This window comes from Pezoporus flaviventris, unplaced genomic scaffold (genome assembly GCF_033815535.1).
Source record: "Pezoporus flaviventris isolate CSIRO_AGI_PZ_B2104156 unplaced genomic scaffold, CSIRO_AGI_Pfla_v1 ptg000025l, whole genome shotgun sequence".
Taxonomy (NCBI): domain Eukaryota; kingdom Metazoa; phylum Chordata; class Aves; order Psittaciformes; family Psittacidae; genus Pezoporus; species Pezoporus flaviventris.
The window spans coordinates 11,649,139-11,673,428 of NW_026892573.1; the positions used below are offsets into that span (position 1 = coordinate 11,649,139).

At 35.2% G+C, this 24,290-nt stretch overlaps 1 protein-coding gene across 8 annotated transcripts in view; it reads right to left on the bottom strand.

Moving 5' to 3' along the window:
• Nucleotides 1–24,290, bottom strand: part of NBEA (neurobeachin) — a 506,232-nt gene that overhangs the window by 68,765 nt on the left and 413,177 nt on the right. For all 8 annotated transcript variants that reach the window (XM_061457520.1, XM_061457513.1, XM_061457519.1 and 5 more), the window contains 3 exons: nucleotides 18,244–18,356; nucleotides 8,716–8,856; nucleotides 1,063–1,182 (listed from right to left, as the gene is read on the bottom strand). In XM_061457520.1, coding sequence (XP_061313504.1) covers nucleotides 1,063–1,182; nucleotides 8,716–8,856; nucleotides 18,244–18,356 — 374 coding nt within the window. The remainder of the gene's footprint in view (nucleotides 1–1,062; nucleotides 1,183–8,715; nucleotides 8,857–18,243; nucleotides 18,357–24,290) is intronic.

Consider the following 24,290-nt stretch of genomic DNA (forward strand, 5'->3'; position numbering starts at 1 on the left):
TTTTCTCCCATATGTTAAGTTGTCCATACAATTTGCAATTCATTATTCTAACTAATAACTGAATAATAACAAGAAGGCTCGTCCACATACATATATACCAGACTGATGGTTTATTTATGCAAACAGGAGTTCTGGACTAAAAATAAATCAACACATTTACATCTTCTTCTTTTGTCAGGTTAAGTAAAAAATACAATGGTAATTTGACCTTGACCTTAGCATTTCCTCATTTGAGTAGCAGTATCAAAACAGAAGAGAGATATATTCACTTTAAAAAAAATAATTCTGAAACAGCAATTAATGGTGTGCTGCAGCCTTTGCTTACTTTATTACTAGAAAATGAGAATCAAGAAATGACCACATTATTCAAAATATTATTAGATTTTACTTTCTTTCTGATAAGGTCCCACGTACATGAACAATAACCCTTTGTATTTAACAATAGCTAAGGAATAACAACAGTAAAATCCCCCTGCTCTCCAGCTGTTTCTGTATATCATGTAGAATTTGTTTTAGTCTAATGCGTATTGTTGCATAATATCCCCAGGCACATTCAAGTAAAAGCTAAAGCTGTACAGAAAAGCCAGCATTTTAATGGGTCTTGTCATTAATGCTTTATTAATTGCCCCAGGCAGTGCAACCCCAGTGCTAGGCAAGCTATAACAATATGACACTTTAAGGTCAAATCCAATTCCTGCTGTGTTTTATGGAGTGGGCCAAATATTGAGTTAACAGCAGGAAAGAACAATTTATTGGGCTTTTCTCTGTCTCCTGATTATCTGATCTAAATTAGATCAGTTAGTTTGTTTTTTTATAAAAACGAAACACCTTTTGTCCACTCAACTTCAAAGAATCTTTGATTCTTCCTATTAGGACAATAATCTTTAGTAACATTTACCTTTTATTTAATGTACTGAATATAAAGATCCACATTTATCAGTTTATTTAATGTCTACAGAATCACAGAATAGTTTGGTTTGTAAGGGACCCTCAAAAGTCACCTAGTCCAAACCCAATGCAATGAGCAGGGACATTTCAACTAGATCAAGCTGAATATGTTACCTTCACATCTGAGGTATCTCTTTGGCTGTTCCTCCAAGACCTGGCTACTGAAGAGAAGGTTCTATCTGGGTGGTCAAACTTGCCATCATTTGCATTTAGAAAGAATGTTGTAAAGGGCTCCTGTAGTTAATGAAATGAAGGCAGATTAAGAAAACAGCAGAAGGAATCATGCAGCAGGTTTCTAATAAAATCCAAATACTTTCGTAAATCAAAATACTCCACGAAGCAGAATTAAAGAAAAGTATGGCACCACATAGTTACATCTATGCATGGGTATGTGTACTGAATGTCTTAGTACATTTATCAGCTCTAACCCATTTTTCACACACAAATACTGAGTTCTGGCCCAGAAAGGATATTTTAGAATCATAGAATAGTTAGGGTTGGAAAGGACCTTAAGATCATCTAATTCCAATCCCCCTGCCGTGGGCAGGGACACCTCACCCTAAACCATGTCACCCAAGGCTCTGTCCAACCTGGCCTTGAACACTGCCAGGGATGGAGCATTCACAGCTTCCCTGAGCAACCCATTCCCGTGCCTCACCACCCTCACAGTAAAGAACTTCTTCCTTATATCCAATCTAAACTGCCCCTGTTTAAGTTTTAACCCGTTACCCCTTGTCCTATCACTACATCCCTAATGAAGAGTCCCTCCCCAGTATCCTTATGGGCCCCCTTCAGATACTGGAAGGCTGCTAGGAGGTCTCCATGCAGCCTTCTCTTCTCCAGGCTGAACAGCCCCATCTTTCTCATACAGGAGGTGCTCCACAATCATCCTCGTGGCCCTCCTCTGGACTTGTTCCAACAGTTCCATGTCCTTTTTATGTTGAGGACACCAGAACTGCACACAATACTCCAAGTGAGGTCTCACAAGAGCAGAGTAGAGGGGCAGGATCACCTTCTTCGACCTGCTGGTCACGCTCCTTTTGATGCAGCCCAGGATATGGTTGGCTTTCTGGGCTGTGAGCACACACTGCAGCCTGCTCATGTTAAGTTTCTCATTGACCAACACCCCCAAGTCCTCCTCCACAGGGCTGCTCTGAATCTCTTCTCTGCCCAACCTGTAGCTGTGCCTGGGACTGCTCTGTCCCAGGTGTAGGACCTTGCACTTTTCGTGGTTAAACTTCATAAGGTTGGCATCAGCCCACATCACTTTATATATTGACTCTTCCGTAAGTCTAATTACTCATCAGTGGTAGACCTATGGAGCTTAGCTCGAGTTCACAATGGCTGCCTACTTCCCTGCAACTGTCGTAAACACCCTCTGTGTTATTATATTACAATGCTTGTTTACCCCTTGTAAGATGTTCTGCCAAAATAAAACCTAGTTTCTGTTCCATTTAACTTAAAAGACCTGAGCCTCACGGTGCACAGAATGGCTCTACAATCATGATGATGCAGACTATGGTTGCAGGTTATCTAGCTCTTTCATTACTTTGGGGCAAAGGTAAAGGGATGAAAGATTTGGAGTTTTTTCTTTTGCTAATTTTACCTGAAACCACACTCCCAATACTCAGTAAATGGACACAGCTATTAACTTCCGGGTAGGAAGAGCCCAAATCTTTGAAAATCTGGATAACCCATTTTTATGTCACTGCATTCCACCACAGGGCAGGGGTTAACAGAGAAAAAAACAAATTCTTAATTTGACAGCAGAACCTGAATACTGAAATCATTGCCGACTCTGGTTTTCCAACACCACTCCATAAACTCTCAGATTAAACTAATACTTGGCAATATATCCACATAGAAGAAAACCACTTCATCCTATTTGTCAAAATCTGATGGGGAATGTTAGTAGAAGTGTCCCTTTCATGAAACTCACACATAAATTTTTTTCCTTGCATGTCCTGAATATTTGGAGATTTTGTTAAACAAAACAATTCATAATTACCATATTGGAATTCTTATTATAGTATTACCCATCTACTATTTTAATTTTATTCTATATATCCTCTATTTCCCTTTATGAAACTTTTGAACAAAGCAGGGAACACGTCCATTAATACAGAGGGAATTATTTCATGTTATACATACTGCATTTAAATTACAAAAGAATAATGAACACTGAAGTAATTAATTTTCTGTCACATTTAAGAGCAATTAAAATAAACAAAAGGAAAGTTTGGACACAAAGGTAGTGAAAGAATCCAAGAAGAGGAGGAAAACAAAAGAGAGAATTAAGACTTTCAGAGACCATTGTTTCTCTAATCTTTACTCTGCATGTTTTCCCAATTAATCTTTCATATGATGCACAACAGTCAACACAGACTATCTTTTTTCAATAAGGAGAAAAACTTTAAATTTCACTTTCTAAATGAGAAGGAATGGCTTATCTTTCTTATTGTCATCATAGTGTGCCAGTACTACTGAAGTAGCTTAAGGGAATTGTTTATATTTGAACAAAGATTTTTTTGTTCTTTTCTTTTGAGCCAGGACAGTACCTTAACTTTCAGTGTCTGCTGGTGCAAATCTAGAATAATTTTCATTAGAATAATGCAAGACATTCTGCTGCTAATTGAAGAGCAGTTTTTTTCCCCATAGCTTTTTTTTTCACTTAAAATAATGTAGATTTACTTTAAAAGGATAAAGAATAGGTTATTTTCATCAGTACACATGTTCCCATCATAGAATCCTATTATGTGTTATTATAATAAAAATAATCAAATTAAATTAAAAAAAAATTGTCACAATATAATTTCTTGTTGGAGGATTCTAAGAAACACTCATTGCACAACAACTTTGCTTGTACTTGTGAATATTGAAAGAGTGTGTGGCAAGTGAGGAAGAGCTTATAATTTGAACAGAATATTAAAATTTAACCATAGCTAAGCTTGGTGAGCAGCATAAAGGCATCGCAATGAACTGAAATACTGAAAGAAAAGAAATTAAGTTTTTTATGTATCCAGATTTGACAGTGAGCAGTAAAATATAAACAAAAAAGCATATAATTTAGACCCAGAGCTAGCAAACGGAAAACAATAAACATAAATCGGATTATATTTAATTTATCCTAAAATTCTAGCAATATAATTTTAACATTAAATGTACATAAGTTCTTTTAAAATTAGAATTATTTTGGTTTTAACTGGATTCCTCCACAATTGCAATAGCAATCTTTGCAAATCATGCTATTTTTCTAGCTTACCCATACTGAAAATCTTTGCATATTGATCTTAGCACAAATAATTCTGCCTTCTACCAACTCCCATCTATCACTTTTTTACTTTATAGGATACATGTAATTTGTTGTGAATATCATTGTGGGCAGACTGTGGGTCACTGCTGAGGTTCTGAAATCAGCAGCAGTTGATGGATTTAAAAACGGCAGAAACCAGACAAATGATGTAATTATAATACATTATGTAAAAATACTAATCCAAAAATCCATGACAACATTATTTTAAGCATTTGAGACAAACACACAAAAGCAATAAGATTTGTAATCAAGGATTAAACTTTCAGTAGCTGAGCACTACAGGGTGCCCTATTATGTTATCCTGCTATGACCTGTTGTGCCTATCTTTCTGGATTTTTAATCCTTAGAAGAAATTCAGAGCTTTCACTTGCTTTATCTCAAACCTCTCACATAATTTTAAGGTAATTTTTATTCTCTGGAAAGTCAAGTGCTTATATAATAGAAATACAATTAATATCTGTATTCAATACACTCATTTAAATACTGTTAGTCTGTGACACCAATTACTGTCATTTCATGTAAAGGTTTTGCTACTGTAAAAGCTATAAAGCTTCACCATCTTTTCATTATAACCCCATCTCACTCATTCCTAATATTCTGAATAAAATTCACGCCTTTTTCACTGCCAACAAAAAGAGAAATTCTTGGGGTACTTGATTACAGTGAATACAAGCTTGAGCTGTGGGAAAAAGGAATTTTTCCATTCAACAGCACTTCTCTCACCTTTTCACAGTGCCTAGTCCCATCTGAATCAATTCTGGTGGGAGTAAGGAAATCAGGAGGAAGTGATGTGTCATTCTAAGACATCTTACATCAAACAAAAATGTCTTTTCATCCATTGTAAGAGAAAAAGAGAGCATTTTGTGTTTTCTCAGAGTGATCCACACCTTTTGTCTGATAGATCTTCCACTGTCCTGCTCCGACTTATCAAAATGAAGGCTCAGACTCACTTATGTTTACAAAAGGATCTCAAGTCCTCCTCACCTTTGACCTTCACTTAAAACTAGTTTCAGCTCAATCAGACCTAATGCATAATAAATCCAGATTTTCTTCTTGTACAAGTTGTACAAGTACTTAGTCATTGTAACAGTAACTGGAAGCCAATTATTCTCTACAAACTTCTTAATTACTATGTTAGAGAATCATGCTCGTTAATACTGCTCTGTTTCAGTGAAGATGTATCTGATTCACACAAACACAACTTCAACAGCAACTACTGAGTGCTTTTTGCAACGTAACTCTAGCATATTTCACCTAAAAATCTGAAAACAATGCTGATATTTAGATTGTACATGATTCAAGCCAGAAGTCATTCTTCTGTCTACTTTTCTGTCTACTTTTCAGGTTGACATTCAAGTCACTGGAGTATATGTCGTTCTGATGCAGTATTCTCGGTTTAATCTATTCTCCCTTCTGAAACTTAAATACTTACTAGTCCAGGCAGAAAACATGTGAAAAAAAAATGGCTTTAAATGGTTTAATTCCAGTAACACCTCAAAGGACAGGAAGACAATGTTATATAAATCATGCTGTTCTCTGTTAGTTTTCATTATTAACCCGACTGAACAATACAGTTGACTTTCACATTCATTATCTCTGTAAGTAGTTATCTAATTTTTAATCTACTTCTCAATTTAGAAAGAAAGCTGATAACTTTCAAGGAACAGATGATTTTGGATATATGGATATATGTTTCTGGAGATCAGTGGGATTCATTTGAAATTACAGCATTAAATATTTCTAGGTTGAAAAATTTATTAGTGACAAAACTGAGGCAGAGATTGATGATATCAAAATCAAACAGGACAGAACTGAGGCTGAGGCATAAAGTGCCTTTTATAAAAGTAGCCTGGTACATCACATAAAGGAAAGCAACAGAGGGAAATATAAAGCAGTAGTGAGTAGATTATCACAGAATTGACTCAGAAATATGATATTACAAGCAATGTTTTGAAGAGAAGTGGCAGGAACCAGATTGCATATGTCAAAGCCAAAAAGCAAGATTAAAAAAAAACAAGGTCTTCTGCAACACTATATATACATACTTCAGAGTGGCTGAAACTTTCTCTCCTACTGCAACTACTGTTTTCTCCAATACAAAGGTCTAGGCATATAGATTATATAGTTTCTCCCCCTGGATCCCCATTACTCTATATTGTTTTGGTCTACTTCTATCTAGACTATGTCATTCCCAGTATACTTTCTGTTGTATATTTTTTGCTTGCTCATTTCCTTGCTTGTTTTCTCTCAATTTATCTTTTTTTTTCTTTCGTTTTCTTTTATTCTTTGGTCTATGCAGCCCCCACCCCCTGATTTCACTTTCACTCCTCTCTCACTCTCAGTTTGTTACCACTTTCTACCAAAAGCTCTTCTGTAACATATCTGTTGATTTGTTAGAATCTTGTTGTTTGTGAGAATCTTCTCCAATCTCTTGAAATACTGAAAGCATTTTTCTGTCTGAATCTCTGCATTTCTTATTGTCACTTTCCTCTTCTTGGACTAGACTACAATTTAACTGTTTTAAATGTTTTTACACAGTCTTTTTCACAAACTCATATCAAAACAGTAGCTCAAGAAATTCACAAGCAAGAAATCCTATTTTAACTTCCAGAAATCTCACTTAGCCTTATTTATCAATTTCACTGCCATAATCTTCTCTCTTAGGTTTTTTCATTTTTTATTTTGTAGCCAAAAATATCGTTCTAAGGAATCCTATAACTTTATAATCCCCATATTTGTAAACTTTTCCTGTCTTCATGCCAACATATTTTCAAACCTTTATTTTGGATTTCCATATGCAGCCTTATCTGATCTCATCAAGTTACTTCTTTTTTCCCTTTTGTTGAGCTTTAAACTTTCCCCACATCTGTCTCACTTTCGTTGTCTCCTCCCACCAGAGATTACTGTTCTTAGCTGGACACTCCTATTTAAATAATCTTTAAAATACTTATCTAGGTATGCCCATGTACTGAAATTCTCCCATTGTTGTTTTCACCTTCTTGCCATCATCAATCTCTTCCCTGGAAAATACTGTTTTTCCTTTTCCTTTCTGCTTTATATTCTCACATATATTGTTTGTTCTAACATGCAATTTGTCAGGTCTATATTGCAAGGCCACCAAGGCAGAGACCTTGTTCTCTTGCTCTTTTAGGGCAGAAGGGAAAGAGAGCAAAAACACCTACAGTACTACATAAACATCAGCAGTAAAAATGACACAGCATTAGCCTAATGCAGGAAATGAATACTCCTTGGTGTGTTGTACATTCAGCCTGTAAGCACTTTCAGACTTTTGCCGACTAGCAAGAGGGGGCCTTTTGTTGAATAGCAGCCAAAATTAACAGATAAACATGCAAATAAAACTACTGGTTTTAATATACTTTAAGGCAACAAGGAAGCACATGTGAACCATAAAATGTATTCACAGTACATGAATAATTTAGCAACACTCAAAAGCAGCACAGGGATCACCCCATATAGGAGTGTAATCAATGTTTAGTTTCCCATGGGTTAAGAAGTAGTATATCCTGAACTCATAGACACATGACTTCTTCCTTTTTGAGTGGAAATACAAGCTAAGTATTTCTAAGGAAAGCTGAGATGAGTAAAAACTCAGATATCAAGCTTTGTCTTTCTGTTTTGTTTGGTCATGTGCGAAACATGTTTAGAATACACCTTATGCGGAAGATTTTCATTGGCAGGGTGTAGTTCTGAGTTCGGTAATACCTGGTGACTTGTTAGATACATAGTCACATAGCGACCCAATTTTTCATTGAAGTTTCTCTGTGCAACCTTAAATTTCTCATTCTCTTTTTCTGTAATACATTGTGTTAACATGTAAACTGAGTTCAGATTCAACCTATCTTTGATGTTTGGTCCCCTCCATAGATTTGATTTTAAGGATAGATTTAAGCATGAGATTTCCAGAACTGAAATATAAGTTTGAATCTATATTTTTGCATTTAGGAAAACTGTAATTTTTTAATATAAATATATATATATTAATGTAAATATATATAAATATGGTATTCATAATATGAAACTGGTTCTATAATTCCCCTCTCAATTTGACATAGTTTAACGGATTTTTTACAAAAGTTTTTTCTTTAATGTTGTATATATCTGTCCCTAGCTGAAAATAATAAATGGATATCTGAGTGCTATCCGCTTTTTGTATGGGCCAGAGACATTTTTAGATGCATTTTCTTCATTATATGTGTCCTTACACCACAACAATTTTGTGCCTAAATATATTTCAGATTGTTTGGGTAGGAAGGGCCCCTGATCATTACAAATGAGTATACCCAGTATACCTACAGAATTTCTGAGATTTTAAGGTCTAGAAGAGCAATGAGATTGTGATAGAAGAGTATTTTCATTAAAAAGTAAAAACAGTGATGACAGAAGAAATGTGTAGCTACAGACATTAGTGAAAACCAGGATCCAGAAATACTTACAATGCGAACAAGCCAAGCCAATGTAGAAGTAGATGTAGAGTAGTGGGTGTTGTAATGATAAGGTGGAGTCTGGTCATCTTCCCATGTCTCGTACCGCTCTGCATAAAAGACTGCCCTCTTTGGGTTCAAAGCACCAATAGGCTACAAAGGGAAAAGAGCACAAATACATCATCAGCTGAAGGGCAGCATGACTGCTATGTTGTAATTCTGCATTGCGATTCACTACACAGGAGGCTCTGCAACCGAACTATAATAATCCCTTCAGATTGCTATAATCTTAGAATTTCTTTTCAAAGGCTTTCTGTACTAAAAGTCATATTACTTTTCTTATTTTAATTGAAAATATAAGTGATCAACATCTGCAAAATTTCAAGATCTTCTTGAAGTATTAGTTGTTTCCCAATTAATTCAGTAACATTATTCTAGAAATCAGCTTCTAAAACTGCATTTAAAATGCACTGAGGCCAAACTAATATTTCTGTTGCTGTCATTCACCATAATCACACAGCTAATGAAAACTGACTTTTACTCAGACAGGATACTTTGTAATGCACAGTTCATGATGAAAAGATTTCACGCGGAACTGCTGATGGTGTCTGGTGATCCTAAGCAGGAATGCTTAAAAACCATGCATAGTCCTGCAGGAATGGACGTTCCTTCTGACTGAACAAAAGCCATGTTTTACTGAGCAAAACAAACAAGCTTTGTATTTAAAACCAATAGAATTTGAAAATTACTCGCAAGTTTAAAGTCCACTCCGAGCATATTTAACAGACAATCTATACAAATTAGGTAAACAATAAAAGAAATGTAAGGCAATAACAGCAAGTGTTTGTTTTCAAGTGTCTACTTAGGGGCATATGCTTTTCCACATTTTTTTAACCCACTTTATCTCAGTTTTTTTTTCAGAATGTATTTGTTCTTGAGTGATACAAAAGTGACTGGGTCGAAAAAATAAAACAGAAATCAGCTAAAATTTTGAAATAAATAAATAAGTGAAATAAATAAGTGATCTTAAATCTGTTTTCCAGATCAGATAGTAGTAGTGTATTTACTACTTACCTGCAAAGAATGTTCAGATTTTAGCTTTTGTGGTAAAATTAACCAAACACACACAGTTTAATACTTAGACAAGAGCACACTCCACACCAAATAATTGTATAAATTAATAATAATTTAAATAATTACTGGATTTATATTAATAAAAATAGTTAGAATTTATATTATGAAGGAAATTACAACTTCAAACCAAACATATACTCAAGGACTTTTCAAGACCCTTTTCAAAATGCTAACAGGTATTCTCACATTCCATTCCATCACACAGCTTTTCTACCGAATTAAAATCCATAGTAATTTGGAATGGAAATACCAGTACACGGTCAAATCAGTGTGTTTCACTACACTATGTAAGTAACTGAAGTTTTAAAGCTGCAAGTATTTTATTACTTCAGCGCTGCTACATTTTTTAGATGGCTGTTAAAATGCTGACATAGAACATGATATTGTCCAGTTTTTCATAGCAGAGCTTGTTTCTAAATAATGTCGTTTGCCGAACACTTACATTTTAAAATATTAACGATCTCAGTATTTTTCACATGTAACACTCTGGATGCTTAATACTTTGCTGTGTCACAGAGATGTTAATAGCTTTCTCATACATGCAAAATGTATGAGTAATCCCTAAAGATCAGTGTTATCTGGTGTAGACTGCACTCACAAAACATTCTTGAAAAAGAAGTATGAACCATTCCCTAACTCTTTCCAGGCTTATTTCTCAACTACTGGAAAAAGAAAAAATAAATATTTGCATTTTTGTTATGCTTGGTTTCATTACACATCCTGCCACTGTCAGGAAACACACTGGCATAATTATAGCCTAAAAACTGCCAATATATAAAAATGGTTGTTTGACTACTTCCTTGAAAAAGTAACTTATTAAAAGACAGTCTTTACCTATTTGACTGAAAACTGTGCACTCTGCTAAATTAATTTAGGGTTCTGTGTTGCTTTGGGGACTGCATGGGACCTACAGCCCTCATTAAGGTACTGTGCATCCACTTCTTTGGCAGAATAAATTCTAGTCCCCAATAGCACATTTCAAAATTTAAAGCAGTAATTCACGCTCTAGTTTGTTAAGAGGAAATGTTAACCCTCCTCTGAGAAGGAAACTAAAAATTGCAGACAAACTGGTGAGTTGAATTTTGTAACAGAAAACTACCCTGAGAATCATTCTTCCCTCCACTGTGAAGGTGCATCTTACCCTACACTGCAGCAAATTTTGAGGCTATGGAAGAGAGAGGCACCATCTGTCACAATATTATTGTACATACATGATTGAGGGCAAAGTAGACATGGGATATGGCAATTAATGCAAGACTGAAAATCAAAACTCCAGGCCTTTCAAAATATATTTCAAGTTGATCAGATTTCTTTCATCAAATAAGATCTGTGTTTTCACTCTTCACTGTGAATTGATTACAGTAACAAGAACTGTGAAGCATAACTGCTGCTCAAAAATAATTACAAGGTATTTTATAGACCAGCAAAATTTTAATGATGATTTAGCCTGTAGCTTTAAAAAACTTCTTTAAATATATATATAGTTGTACTTAATGGAAAAGCTACTTTCTTTCAAGAAATGGACAATAATTTTCCAAAGTCACATAAAACACTAACACAAACACACCATGGTGTTTTCTAGTTTCTTCAGGGAGAAGTGTTATTTCAATTTAAAAGATATACTGTTTTAAGATGGTGCATTCCAAATGCCTGCACAAGTAACTAAAATTATCTACTTTCAGAAGACACATGTTCAACTGATTAAATGATAAACCTAAAAAGCTGTATTTTGAAGATTACCTTCATCCTCATCAATATTCTTTTCAGAGTTGGAATCCATTTTTCTTTCAATTACTTTGGGATTCATTTCAATAAAAATGCTGAAATGCACAAAATATCTGTTGCATAAAATGCACTCTTTAAGTGAAATATCATGAGAGTCATCTCTCTTCTTGCTTGATATGGAAATTTTTGTGTAAAAATCTCTGGGAAGAATCTTTTCTGGGAATAACCCTTACTTGACACAGAGACAAGGAAAGAAAGAAAGAAGTGAAGGGGTTAGGCAGAGCTTGTTTTCAGCTAGAAAGTCTCACTTCAACTTCCTGGGACAGATCCTGAATTGGATGAACTAGTGATCTGGATGACAGCCTGGGATTTGGGTGGTATAGGTTAATTTCTGTCATTCCACAAAGTTTTCCAGTGTTCCTGGGTAAACTGCTCAGGCATGACTAGCTTTCAACACAAAAGTGTGCAAGAAATACCTGTGCTAGCTCTAGAGGGACTGATGTGCAAACACGGCACCATCTATGCAGACTTGGCAACTGAAATCTCGGAAGCACTGCAGAGGGAGGAGAGCTGGGAGCTGCCCATCCTCACACAACTCTGAAGCTTCTGCTTCAGCATCATACCAATTATCACTGGCCTGTACTGAAGAAATACAAGCAACTTCTGATCCCCCTTTTCTGTGCAGTAATGGAGACCCCCTATGTGAACCACTTCTCTGCATATTAATGGAAAGGACTTAAATCTCCGCTGATGTAGGAAACCATACAAGTTGAAAATGCTAATGGAAAGTGCTCAAATCTTTTTTTTGTTGTGTAATTAAAAAACTTATTAACCACAAATAGATCAGCTTGCGTGTACCAAAACCCAGGCATTTTCTGAAAGTGAAAACTTCCATCAATAAAATGGCATGGAGTAAATGCAAAGAGGTCTACCCCTGGCTTTCTTAGTGTTTTTTTTTTTAATGTCCATTTGGCAAAATACTGTTACTTAAAGAAATGGTAACAGTTCATCCTTCAGTAAAGACATACATACATTTTTTTGTAAAGACTTTCAATGTCAGTTGTCCAAACTAGAAACTAACCCAGTTTTACTCTGATGAGGCCTGTGTCCTGCTAGATAGCAAGTTCTGCAGTAATTGTAGTCCTTGTAGTCCTTCACATTCCACATTTCACTCTCTATGGAGTTTTGATCAGTTTTCCATAGAGTTACTGTGCCATTCTCAGTCCAGAAAGTCAACTACTACAGTTTTAATCTGGTACTGTGGCTATAAACTGGATGTAAACTTTATTTATGGATCAATCCCTGTATCTTTACGTAATGGAGGAAAATAATTCTATTTCCATTTCAGTGAGATTCTACTGCTACGTAAACTAGTTAAAATGACTTGCAGAAAAAAATACAAAGGTATAGCTCAATCCATGTATCATGTCCCAGTTCAGTGCCTTTGCCATAAGACTAATACAGAGACTGAATTAGAGTAAAAAAATTGTTCCGACTATTAAACATTTTAGAAAGCTTTTTTTTTTAAAACACACCAATTGTCTTTTTCTGTAAAGAAGTCCTCTGTAAGGACTCATAACAAACAGAATTAACTTTTCATAAAAAGATTTTATTCTTTTACTCCATTTAAACAAAACAACTCACTATATGACAATGCCTATTCAGCCACTTCACCTCTGACGTACTAAAAGTTGCTCGTTATTTTATGTTTCTTTTTCCATTTAAAAATAAAGTACTTGTCATTAAAAACACACTGCTATTCATGTCATTCTTTTTTTACCTGGAATCAGGGTATTGTCAATATCTCTAGTGTTTATATCCACTGGACATGATATGTTAGCTCATGTAATATTTACTGTTTTGCCAGCTATCTTCATAGAATCACATTCTCTCATGAGAGCAGAACTGAACGTAGCATCCTATTTATCCAGCCACTGAAATATCCTGCTTATCTTGATTTTAACTCATGCAGCAGCTACCTTATCTGTTTATCTCTCTTTTTTTTTGGTAATGTATTGCACAAAAGTGTAGCTGGGTACAAAAGAAATCTTGAGCATGGCTTTATTTGGCTCTGGCTGAGTAAACACTAAGCTTTTCCTCACTGCTTGTTAAGCTTTTCCTCGCTGCTTGTTTTTTATAAAAGAAAAAAACAAGCACTGAACAACAACCTTTAAGTAGGACATCTTAGGATGGTAGCTCAAAATTTAAAATAAATTCTAATTTTATCCAAATCTGTGAACAGCTTTTCTGCAGCATATGATTCTCAACATTATCAAATAAGAGTACTGGCAGATTCAAAGTACTACAGTCTCACTCAGAACTTTTTATTTAAGAAAAGAAAATGTTTAATTGTGTGGCTTAAACCACATGAGAATCAAACTAATTTTAATTCTGATTAGGTAGAGCTGCTTGTGGTAAAGACATAAGTTTAAGTTACAGAAACTGATTTCATTTTTTCAGTGAGAGTGGCTCTTGATAACCCTATAAACTCCATTTCACAGCATACACATTTTTGGAAGTATTAATTATGGTTTGCCTTGAAATAGTCACACTTCGATGCGTTCATTTGCATTATTACATTTAGAAGCCTTGGGGCTTTATCACTTCCTTTTCTTGAAATGGCATAGTAATAAGGAAACGTGGTTATGCTTATCACCACCCATCAGTCAAATACCTTCCATATTAACAAAATATAATTTTTTCCACTCAATGAATGGGCGTGTGATGTTTCATACACATGTCAATATTAGTATTACTTTCCCTGGTGAAGAAATAATTTTATTTAACAGGATGTATGACTGGAAGTAAATGAGGAGGAATTCCCATTTACACTTTAATGAGTAGGGAGAATGCAGCATGTCAAAACCATGCATTCAGTATAATTTAGGAGTAAAAGTCATACAATTTTGCACAAAACCCCATATCATGTTGTAAGTATGGTGAAATCCCCAAAACGTCAATGTACAGTAAAGGCTGCACATACTTTTCATGCACTACTGTTTAATACCAGAGGTATTCTTCCAAAGGAAATCTCAATAAAGAAGAAAAAAAGCAGATCACCTGGTGGTTTAATAGTGAAAAGATAATCTATGTATCTATGACAGCCTCTTTCATTAGCTTTTCATTGTGTCAAACAATAAATGTAACCTTTAACCTCGTATATGTAATGAATAAAACTTGAGCCCACACTGTCTAATCAAATGAGAGGTCCAATATATCCTACTGCTACAGCACCTTCCATGCCCACGGGCCCTGGTTTTAAATCTCAAACTGTATACAAAAGAAAAAAAAAAAGCCTTGATATTTCCAAACACTTCAAAGAAAATGAGCAGAGGAATCTTCAGACTAATATTTAAATATAATTGTTCTGAGAAAACAAACAACATCTGGATGTAACAGTACCACAATAAGGAGCACTACATAAAAACAGAATAGAATGGAATGGAAGGAAAGGACAAGTTACATGTTCAAGAACGCTCTGCAGAAATGTAAATATTTAAGTTTGAGCTAAATGCAAAAGGCTTATGTTTTACTCTGTCACTGACATCATAAGCAAGCCAAACACATCAAATTTCATTTCCACAAAACATATGTATTGCATTTGTTGTGTATGTTCACTTAGGGATTGTGATATCACAAACATGGTGTATCATAACTTATATAGAAAGACTAGGAATCAAAGATTAAAAAATTTCAAAATTATCATAATTGACACTGGATATTTGCATGAACTTTGTGTAGTAATACACAAAGTTATTTTTTAAGTTAGATTTCGCATCTGCATTTAACTACCAAAACTATTTTAAACCAACAAAACAAAGTATGATAGGTGGTTTCTCTTTTAATTTCATTGATTTTGTGGGTTTTTACCACATACATAATACTGTTAAAATTCTAAATAATTTGAGGGTTATTAATTGCTCAATATTAAAGACAGAGGCTTTGTGAAACTTAAGAGGGGCAAACTTGCCGGAAGACAGAAGGTCAGGAACTGACAAAGGAGATTTTATCCATCAACAGCTTAGCTGGAGGTTCTGATCTGCCATCTAATCTGCAGGAACATTTTTCCATTGCAGGGTAAAATCTGACAGAAAGGAAATGGCTCCTCATGGAAAGGATACTGTGTGTGCCTGCCCCAGAGGTCTGTCTGCGGCTTGATAGCACACCCCTGTTCAATAATGTGAACAATAAATCACTAACTCCTGCTTTTAAGCAAAAGGCTACTCAGGATTTACCTCTCTAACAAGGAAAGAAGGGACTTACAGATACAGGACAATATTGAAAATGAAGACAGTATTGCCAAAGAAATACTTCAGATACATTCTGATTTTGAAGAGTTTTACTGATAATGCCCAAATTGAAACAGGATGCAAGTAATGCGTAACAGCCCAAGTACACAAAGTAAGGCATTTCATATTAACTGGCCACTGCCTTTTACAAAAAAAAATCATTAATCTATTTTTAGTTTTAAAACCATTGTGAAATGAAATCTATCAGATGTTATTATAATAAACAGTGGGAAAAATTTGCAATTACATCCCGTTTATCCTGAGGGAACCCACAACACTTTACAGATTGCATATGTGTTTTCTCACATATCCATGGGACAAATGCAGCCAAGATATTGGCAGAAAGGAAAGACCATTCTTAACTAGCTCTGCGTAGGCTTTTTTTAGTGGTCAAAATCCTAGCTTTTCCAGAGGAAATCGCTGGTAGCTTTTGAATAAGAGAATGCATTTATCAAATTGGGTAAGAAAAGGTCCTCAGGCAAAATACTGCTGTGCACATTGCATGTATTCTTGAAGAAATATAAATAACCAGGGACTTGATTTTACATTTCCTTTCGAAGAAGAGCACTAACTACTAGGAGCACAGTGATACTTAAGCTATGCAAGCACTAATTCCATAATGAGTCTTTACTTATTCATGACGAAAACCTATCTATGCAACTATCACACTACTTCCTGTAGTAATTACAAACTTTGATAGGCTGTCATAAAAATTTGGATTCAACCAAAACTAAGTACCTAATGAAGAACTCCTGAGACACTGTCTGATCTTGTTGCGCTTCACCACATGCAGTGCTATTAATATTAGAAAGGGATTTTGAGAGATTTTGTTAAGTGTAAGTATCTTAATGAAAGGTTTATCGCTATAAACAATTTTAAACCAGAAATATCTTTACACATGCTAGGCAACAAGCCAGTGAAAGATGATCACTGGTCTTTATTTAACTGATGTCTGTGCCTCTTCTTTCATTGCTCCTAGCACAAACTACGATGGTGTTATGGAACTGAAAAACACATTTGTGAAACATACCTATAATATTATAAAAGTTCAGGAGTTCTACATAACCTAGGTACAATTCTCAACCAATTTGTTTACAGCTGAGGCATGCTGTGAATGCATTTTAATGTCTATTTTTATTATTTATTTAGCTAAGAAAAAAGGGAGAGGAAACTTCAGTGCGTCCTTCTGCTATTATGCAGTCAAATTCTACTTAAATTATTTTAGAAGCCTCACAAAAGCAGGCTTCCAGGAACTGTTACAATACATATGGAGGTACTGAAAGCACACTCTTTCCAGCAGAGATATGGCACTGTGACATAAACAGAGTGGGATCCCTCCATTGCTGCCTATGATATGTGCTTGCAGGATGGGGAGGAAACAAAAGCAGACTTAAAGGCAGAAGCTCCAGAAACTCTATCCCTGACCTCCCAGAAGGGAAAGCAGGGGCTGCAGCACAGGGCTGCAGAACAGGGTTTGTTTTGGGGGTCATCTTCTCGCCTCCAGCCTCACAGCGAGTGACAGTCTCCTGCAGTTTGAGCCTCACTCAACTTGTATGAGCAACTTCTCCCTCCTGGCTGAGTAACCACTTCAAGGATGCAAGAAAGCTGTCATGCACAAACAACAGAAACCTCACGCTGGGGATATTGCAAGGCTATCTATTTTGACTAGTAACGAAATACAAACACTTTCTTAGTTGATTGGAAACAGGAAAGAGACTTCCCACAACACAGTTTCAAGCCCTGTTTTTTGCCTTTATTCCAGCTGGCCAAAAGTAGAGCCCCTCTATATGCTTCTACTATGCTTGGCCAGGACACACCTTCTCCCCAGTCTTTTGACACACTCAGAATACCAGAGCTGGGTATAGATGGCAGTCTGGTGCTATTAGAGAAACAGATACTAGGAACTGCATCATTACAAAGCACTAAATGCCCAAGCCCAGGGGGAGGACAACACTTGCAAATAATGACAGGGACCAAACGCTTCAGGGTCTAACATACAAAATACTTCTTTATGAAATAATTATTAAACCAAAAGGAGGTGCTGCTATTATATTACTTATCCAGTCATTGTAGAAGTCCAAACTTTTTATTCCCAAAGGATTAGCTTTCATAAACTAAGGGAGACAATTAGTGAAATAAAATCGTCTAATGCACTCATGATCTGTAAGTCAGAAGGTATGGAGGAGTTGCAGATCTGTTGGAACCAGATCAGTCAGGTACAAGGAAGTAGGATAATATAGATATTCAGTATAAAATGATTCTAAAATAGAAAAGTCTATTTCAGACGTTTCTGACTTTAAGATAAAGACCTAACTTAGCTAGGCTGCAAATATAAAACAAAATCTCTTCCTAAGAGGTCTGTCTGACTGTCTTTAACAGGTTTGAAGCATACCTTTGAAAGATCTCTGAAGTTGCCTGGAAGGGTCAGGTCTAGCTCTTCAGATTCATAGTTTGTTAAAACCCATGGAAATACAGGGTATTGGTTCAGATCATTGTACGTTCGTCCTATGAAGAAAGAAAATATTTTAAGAATTAGGAAATAGTGTCCACTTCTCCAGCTGAAAAGCAATCTAGCAGTTACTTTTGTTGCCTCAGATGTTCTCAGTTGCCACCACTTCACAGAATCAGGTCTAAATCTTCTAGACAAAAGTAGCCATTTAGATGCACTTATCTTGAATCAGAAGTCAACACAGAAATCAGCATAATGTAAGGAGCACCTTACCTTTCAAGATAAACTAAAATGCATTGCATGCCAATAAACCCTTTCTTTTTATTTCCATGAACATGTTTTCATAGCCTGAATGTTGAAATATAAAACCACTAGACTATTATTTCCCTAGCAACTGTATTCAGTATCATTAGCTGGCAAAGATTAAATGAGACTACAAACAGCAAGGGACATCTGAGATTTGCAAATCTACGTCTGTCCTAGATAGACCATACTAATTCATTATTCCCCAAAGTTTTTCTTCATTGAAGAAGTGGTGAGATTTCACTGCAATAGTGGAATTAAAGTGGAGGAAGTCGTATTTGCTTTAAGAATATTTCATAAACACTTTGAAAATTAAAAAACATTTTCAGCCCCATAGAAGACAGAGCAGACTGCCCCAGGCCACTCTTTCCAAACATAATGAAAGAAACATTGCTACTATCTCAGGAACTCAAATGTGCAAAAGCCATCCTTATAGTTCCAAAAGAACAATCTGCAGCTGAACTGGAAATTATGAATTCATCACAAGGAAAAGTGTTTGGGGAAAGGCTGTTATTTCTGTATTAGCTGGCATTTAGTAGTATCTAACATTTCAGTGATGAGACAAATGAGGTTGCTTAGTACAGAACCATCAACCCTATTGATTTAATAGGAACCACATAATATGCAGCATGACTCTTAAAAACAAAATTGGGTCATAAATATATGTGTGTATGTATTTATATAATACAATTAGCAGACTGAAATAACCCAGGTTAACAATTCCCAGTCCTGCGGCAGATTTACAGCCCTGTCTCACTAACTGCTTCCTTCCAGATTCTGGACAGATTCCTGGGGTATAAAACCCAGCACAGGAAAACACAGGCTTCCTTGTTCTGAGTTGTATTTGCAATTCTCCACAAAAATCAACTCTGCTTTACTGAAATGTGAAACTTCCACTGCTTTACAAACACCTTATCTTTTCCATAGAAGTTGATGAACAAGAAGCAAGTTGCTATTTGTACATAGTTTCATTGGAAACAGGAAAAGTACATATTGTTAACAACTGTGTGTCCTCATTTTTTACTTTATGAACACATAGATGTTCACAAGAATATAAAAAAAATAGAAGTGCAAAAGCAACTTTATTAAAAAAAAGCACTACCAATGCTTTTTTGTGACACGCAGATAAAGATGGATAGAAACAAAACCACTTCTTAAATATTGACAATGGACAAATGCAAAAACACTCCTGGACAGAATGAGAATGTATCAAACAATTAAATCAAGAAATACACCATAATCCATGTAAGGGAGGAAAAGGAAAGGTGCTCTCCGGCAGAATATTAATTGCTTCAGCTTTTTTGGGGGGAGCTCTACATATCTCAACAACTCTGAACAACTCTGAACTCCGAGACAAGTCTGCCTCATTTTCCACATCCACCAAATCAGAATATTTTTCTCCTCTTTAGCAAGGGATTTATTATATATGAAATGCAAAATTTCTTGAGATTGTAAATTTAAGGTTCTATAAAATATGGCCTTTATAAAACTATACCTTTATATAATTAACATTTTTCTTACCATCAGAATCCTCAATTAAGTTAACTGAAAAGTATTTAAAAGCTTGCGCAAAAGAAAGACATTTGCATTTCTATAGAAAGCAGACTAAAGGAAATTTGAGATTCGGAAAGAGAACGACTGAGATGACTGTAATCTTCTACAAAGCATAAGTAAAATAATGATTCCTCAGAATCAGAAGTTTCATGGGACACAGTTCACAGTATAAAGACCTTCAGTTGAAAAGAATTTATAGAAATATTTGGAGAGGTGAGAACATCCTTTCGCAGAATTTTGAAAGGAAATTTGGGGTTATCCAAGATGACCTCTTACTTCAAAACTGAGATTTTATTTAATTTTTATATTCCCTTAATTTCAATATTCAGTGAACAGGATTTTGACTTTCTGTTCCTGTTCCATTTAGGAACATCATAAATATGTGACTAGCACAATAAAGAAGCAATCCTGAACCTCACTGCTGTATGTTAGTTCTTTCTTGCTGTATGGTTTTGATAGGTAACTTACAGTATCGACATATGAACAAATATCATGTGGAATTAGCTCCATGTCAGGACACTGCTGTAACTCTTGTGTGCATTTTTTCACCCCACACTGAAAAACAATTTCATGCAGCTTAGGTAGGATAAGTCAGAAACAATGGAGCCTTTATGATTATGTATTTGGTAAATATAACCATAGTCTTGTGAAAAAATAAACAAAGTATGTACTTCTCTCCTACTTCAATATTTATGGACCATGTTTTACTTATTAAGAGATTTACTACTAAGAATAGCTATTAATTTGTTTACTTATAAATTTAGTGATTTTTTTTCTCAATTCAACTATTTCCTTAATACCAACAAATAAAAATGACTTGAGAAGATGATTTGTAATTTAAATAGTGAAAGGAGACCAAACCTACATGATAAGACCGCACATCTATGCTTATCTGGGTGGAGGACAGTGATCTAGGCCTATAATGGGATTACAAATGCCTAATTCTAAACATGCATAAATATTAGCGGTTTAACTTTATTAGGAATGCTTACTCAATCAGTTCTGGCTTCACAATGATTATTTTCAGAGTAAAGTCAGACAATGAATATATTTAGCCATCTCATCAATTGTCTGCTGCTTCCAACAAGAATTATCTGGTTCTTTATTTAGGGAAATAAACATTAAACATAAATCTACACCACTATTGGTAGTCTCTATACCTTTTCAGAAGCTTCCGATTTTCCTCAAAGTAGGCTTACAAAGATTAATATTAAAGACTGAATATTAAATATTGCAAGCCTGTGACACTAATCTACCTGAACAATAAAACTGAGGCATAGTAAATGAGACCTCAGAAACACTTGGTATGTTTCTTCATTAAAAAAAAAAAAAAAAAAAAGGAAAGAAAAGAAAACAAACAACTTTTTAATTAAACCATCCAATTTAATGTTTTTATATGGCATTTTAGTTTTGAAGGTAAAGTGAGCTAGAGACAGCTGACAAAGAAATTATAACTGCAATTCCTTGGTGAAAATGTTAATGACAGCAAAATATTGTTTAATTAGATGATTGCAGCATCTGGATTAACACTCTTTAAGAGCGATGTTCCTGTGCTTGTCTGCTTCTTCACACTTTACAGACATTTTGTCATCTCTAGGTCATTAGGAAAGAATTTTTAATGATTTTTCTAGAAGCAAGTAGTTCGAGTTACATCTAATTAGATGACAATAATAAGCCCAACACATGCAGTAGCTAAATATATACATAATTAACCAGTGAGGGCTTGTACATCACAGAGTAAAAAAGTGGAAAATGCTAAACAGGATAAAAAAAACAGGGAGGGGGAAGAAGCTTGTCTAAATTTATTACCTGACTGAAGATGCAATTTTTTTATTTCTTTTTTTTCACAAACCTTTAAAACTAATCCCTTTCCACTAGAAGAAATTACTTACAAAAATCATGTATATAATTTTTCTCCACTTATTTTAAAAGCTGTGGCAGGTAGAATTTAAAAGCATTAAAATTTCAACAAATACAAACTCAAACACACATATAATATACTGCAATTTGAAAATAATAAACAAAAAAAGAAACAAAAAATAGCAGAAATCAGTTAAATACTGAGAAATAGACTTCTGAGTAAAACAGTGGGCACTATAACCATATTATAAAATGTGGTTTTGTTCCCACTCATCTCAATTCCTTTTGATGCAGTGGGATTGCTGTTAAGTACTTCTTTCAATAATCTTGTAACTGAGAATAGTAAAAATTCCCTATATCACCCAGGGGGTTCAATTGACATACACACTGTTCATATACAATATGGTGTTTTCCTGTGCGCCTGAAGAAAAGGATATTAGTATAATCATAGCTGCTTTCAAGCTTTCAAAGAATACCTAAGAAGGTGGCCAGGAGGGGAAAGGTGGTCAGGAAGGCTTATGTCTACACAACCAGGACAAAAACCAGGGGCAAGAAGAATATAACACTGAGACTGATTGATAAGCAGCAGAATGCAGTGTTTACCTTTGGGAGAAAAACCCAGAGCTGTAAACATGATGAAATATGCTTGAGTCAGAAAAGAGGGCAAGAAAGAGGTGAAGACCTTGGAAGCAGAATAGGGACACGAGAAAATAGCTGGCTAGAGGGCCAGAGAAAACAGGTTGAAACAAAACTTTGGAGTTTGAAAATGGAGAGGCACTTTGAAACAAAATTGCAGTAAGTCATCAGGCTAGCACAAGTGATGGTAATCATATATCCCTGGATAGGAATTATCTAGAAACAGAGAACTATGGCAGCTGAAGTAGACAGTTACTAAGTCATGAGTATGGACCACAACAGAAACAGTTGAAATGTGTCAGGTGGTAATAGGGTGATGTAAAAGTTATATATAAAAAAAAAAAGTCATAAAAAGATGGATTTTTTTTTCCAAGGGGACACTTCAGTATTTCAAACATTGATTAAGAACTTAACAGAATAGCCAGGGGCCATGCTTGTCAGGACAGACATATTGGCAAACCAGGGAGAGATTTAAGAAGAAAATTATGTATTTATTTCAGAGGTTCTGTTATACAGAGACCAACAATCTGTGTAATTAAGAGTGTTCACAAGCGAGCAAAGGAATTCTTGTGGGAAAGGACCCAGTTGCATGTCACAAATGAAAGAAATGAGTTGGTGCCAGCAGTCTCACTTCTGAATACCTCTCTTCCAAGGCTGCTATTTCTTGAATAATTTCAGAAAAGGATTGCAAGAAAACATGAGTGATTTTTGTAAAGGGCTAGATGCTAATTAAGCACCATTGGAATAAGAAAGGAAGCTACAAAGACTTGGCAAAAAGTGTACTCAATCATTTTGTTAATGGACCTCTATTTATTAGGAAGAGAAGAAAAAACAATGAAGGGACTTACGTATCACTTAACAGCAGAAAATCCACATTTCTTAGATGTCAAACCTACACGTTTCTTAAGTGACTAAATTACAGCTCAGATATGCTGAATAAGACAGCAGGAGATAAATGGCAACACAAAAAACATTTTGCTGCACATATTTTTCAATGGCTAACAAAATGAAATTGTTAGAACAGAAGACGCTGCTTCTTCTTACTTAAAAGTTGTATCTTTTAAGGAAATATTTCGTATGGGATCTCATTACAAAAGAGCGTAACTAAAAATTTATTTGTAAATTGGATTTCCAGGGAAGAAAGAAAATACATGTATCCTCTTTACTTGGCAAATAAGGTCATGAATATATTCAATACTCTGTATACACAATAGAGAATCATGTCTTTTCTTCTGACTGCCAAGGGTCCTGTCTACAGTGTATATATGAATTTGCTTCTGTTTAATACAGATGTATTTGGACAGTTATCAGTTCAGTGTTATCAAAACAAGGGCAACATGCAGTAGAAGCACTCTGCTTCCAGTTCTGTATTTCTGGTAGAGACATTCTCTTTTTAGTGCTTCATTACAAAATGCCTATTTATTGTAAAGGAAATATTTTGAGAAATATCTTTCAACAGAAAATTTACAGAAATACAGGCACAGCTGTAAAAGCAGTGGTGTCATTCGGGCTGCCTCATAGCTCTCTATCCTGCAGTTTCCCAGATCTCAGGCCCTGGCAGTAGAGTGCCATGCAACAGTGAAGCCAGGAAACAGCCTGGGGATGTGAGAACTTTTAGGCTTTCTAGCATATATTTA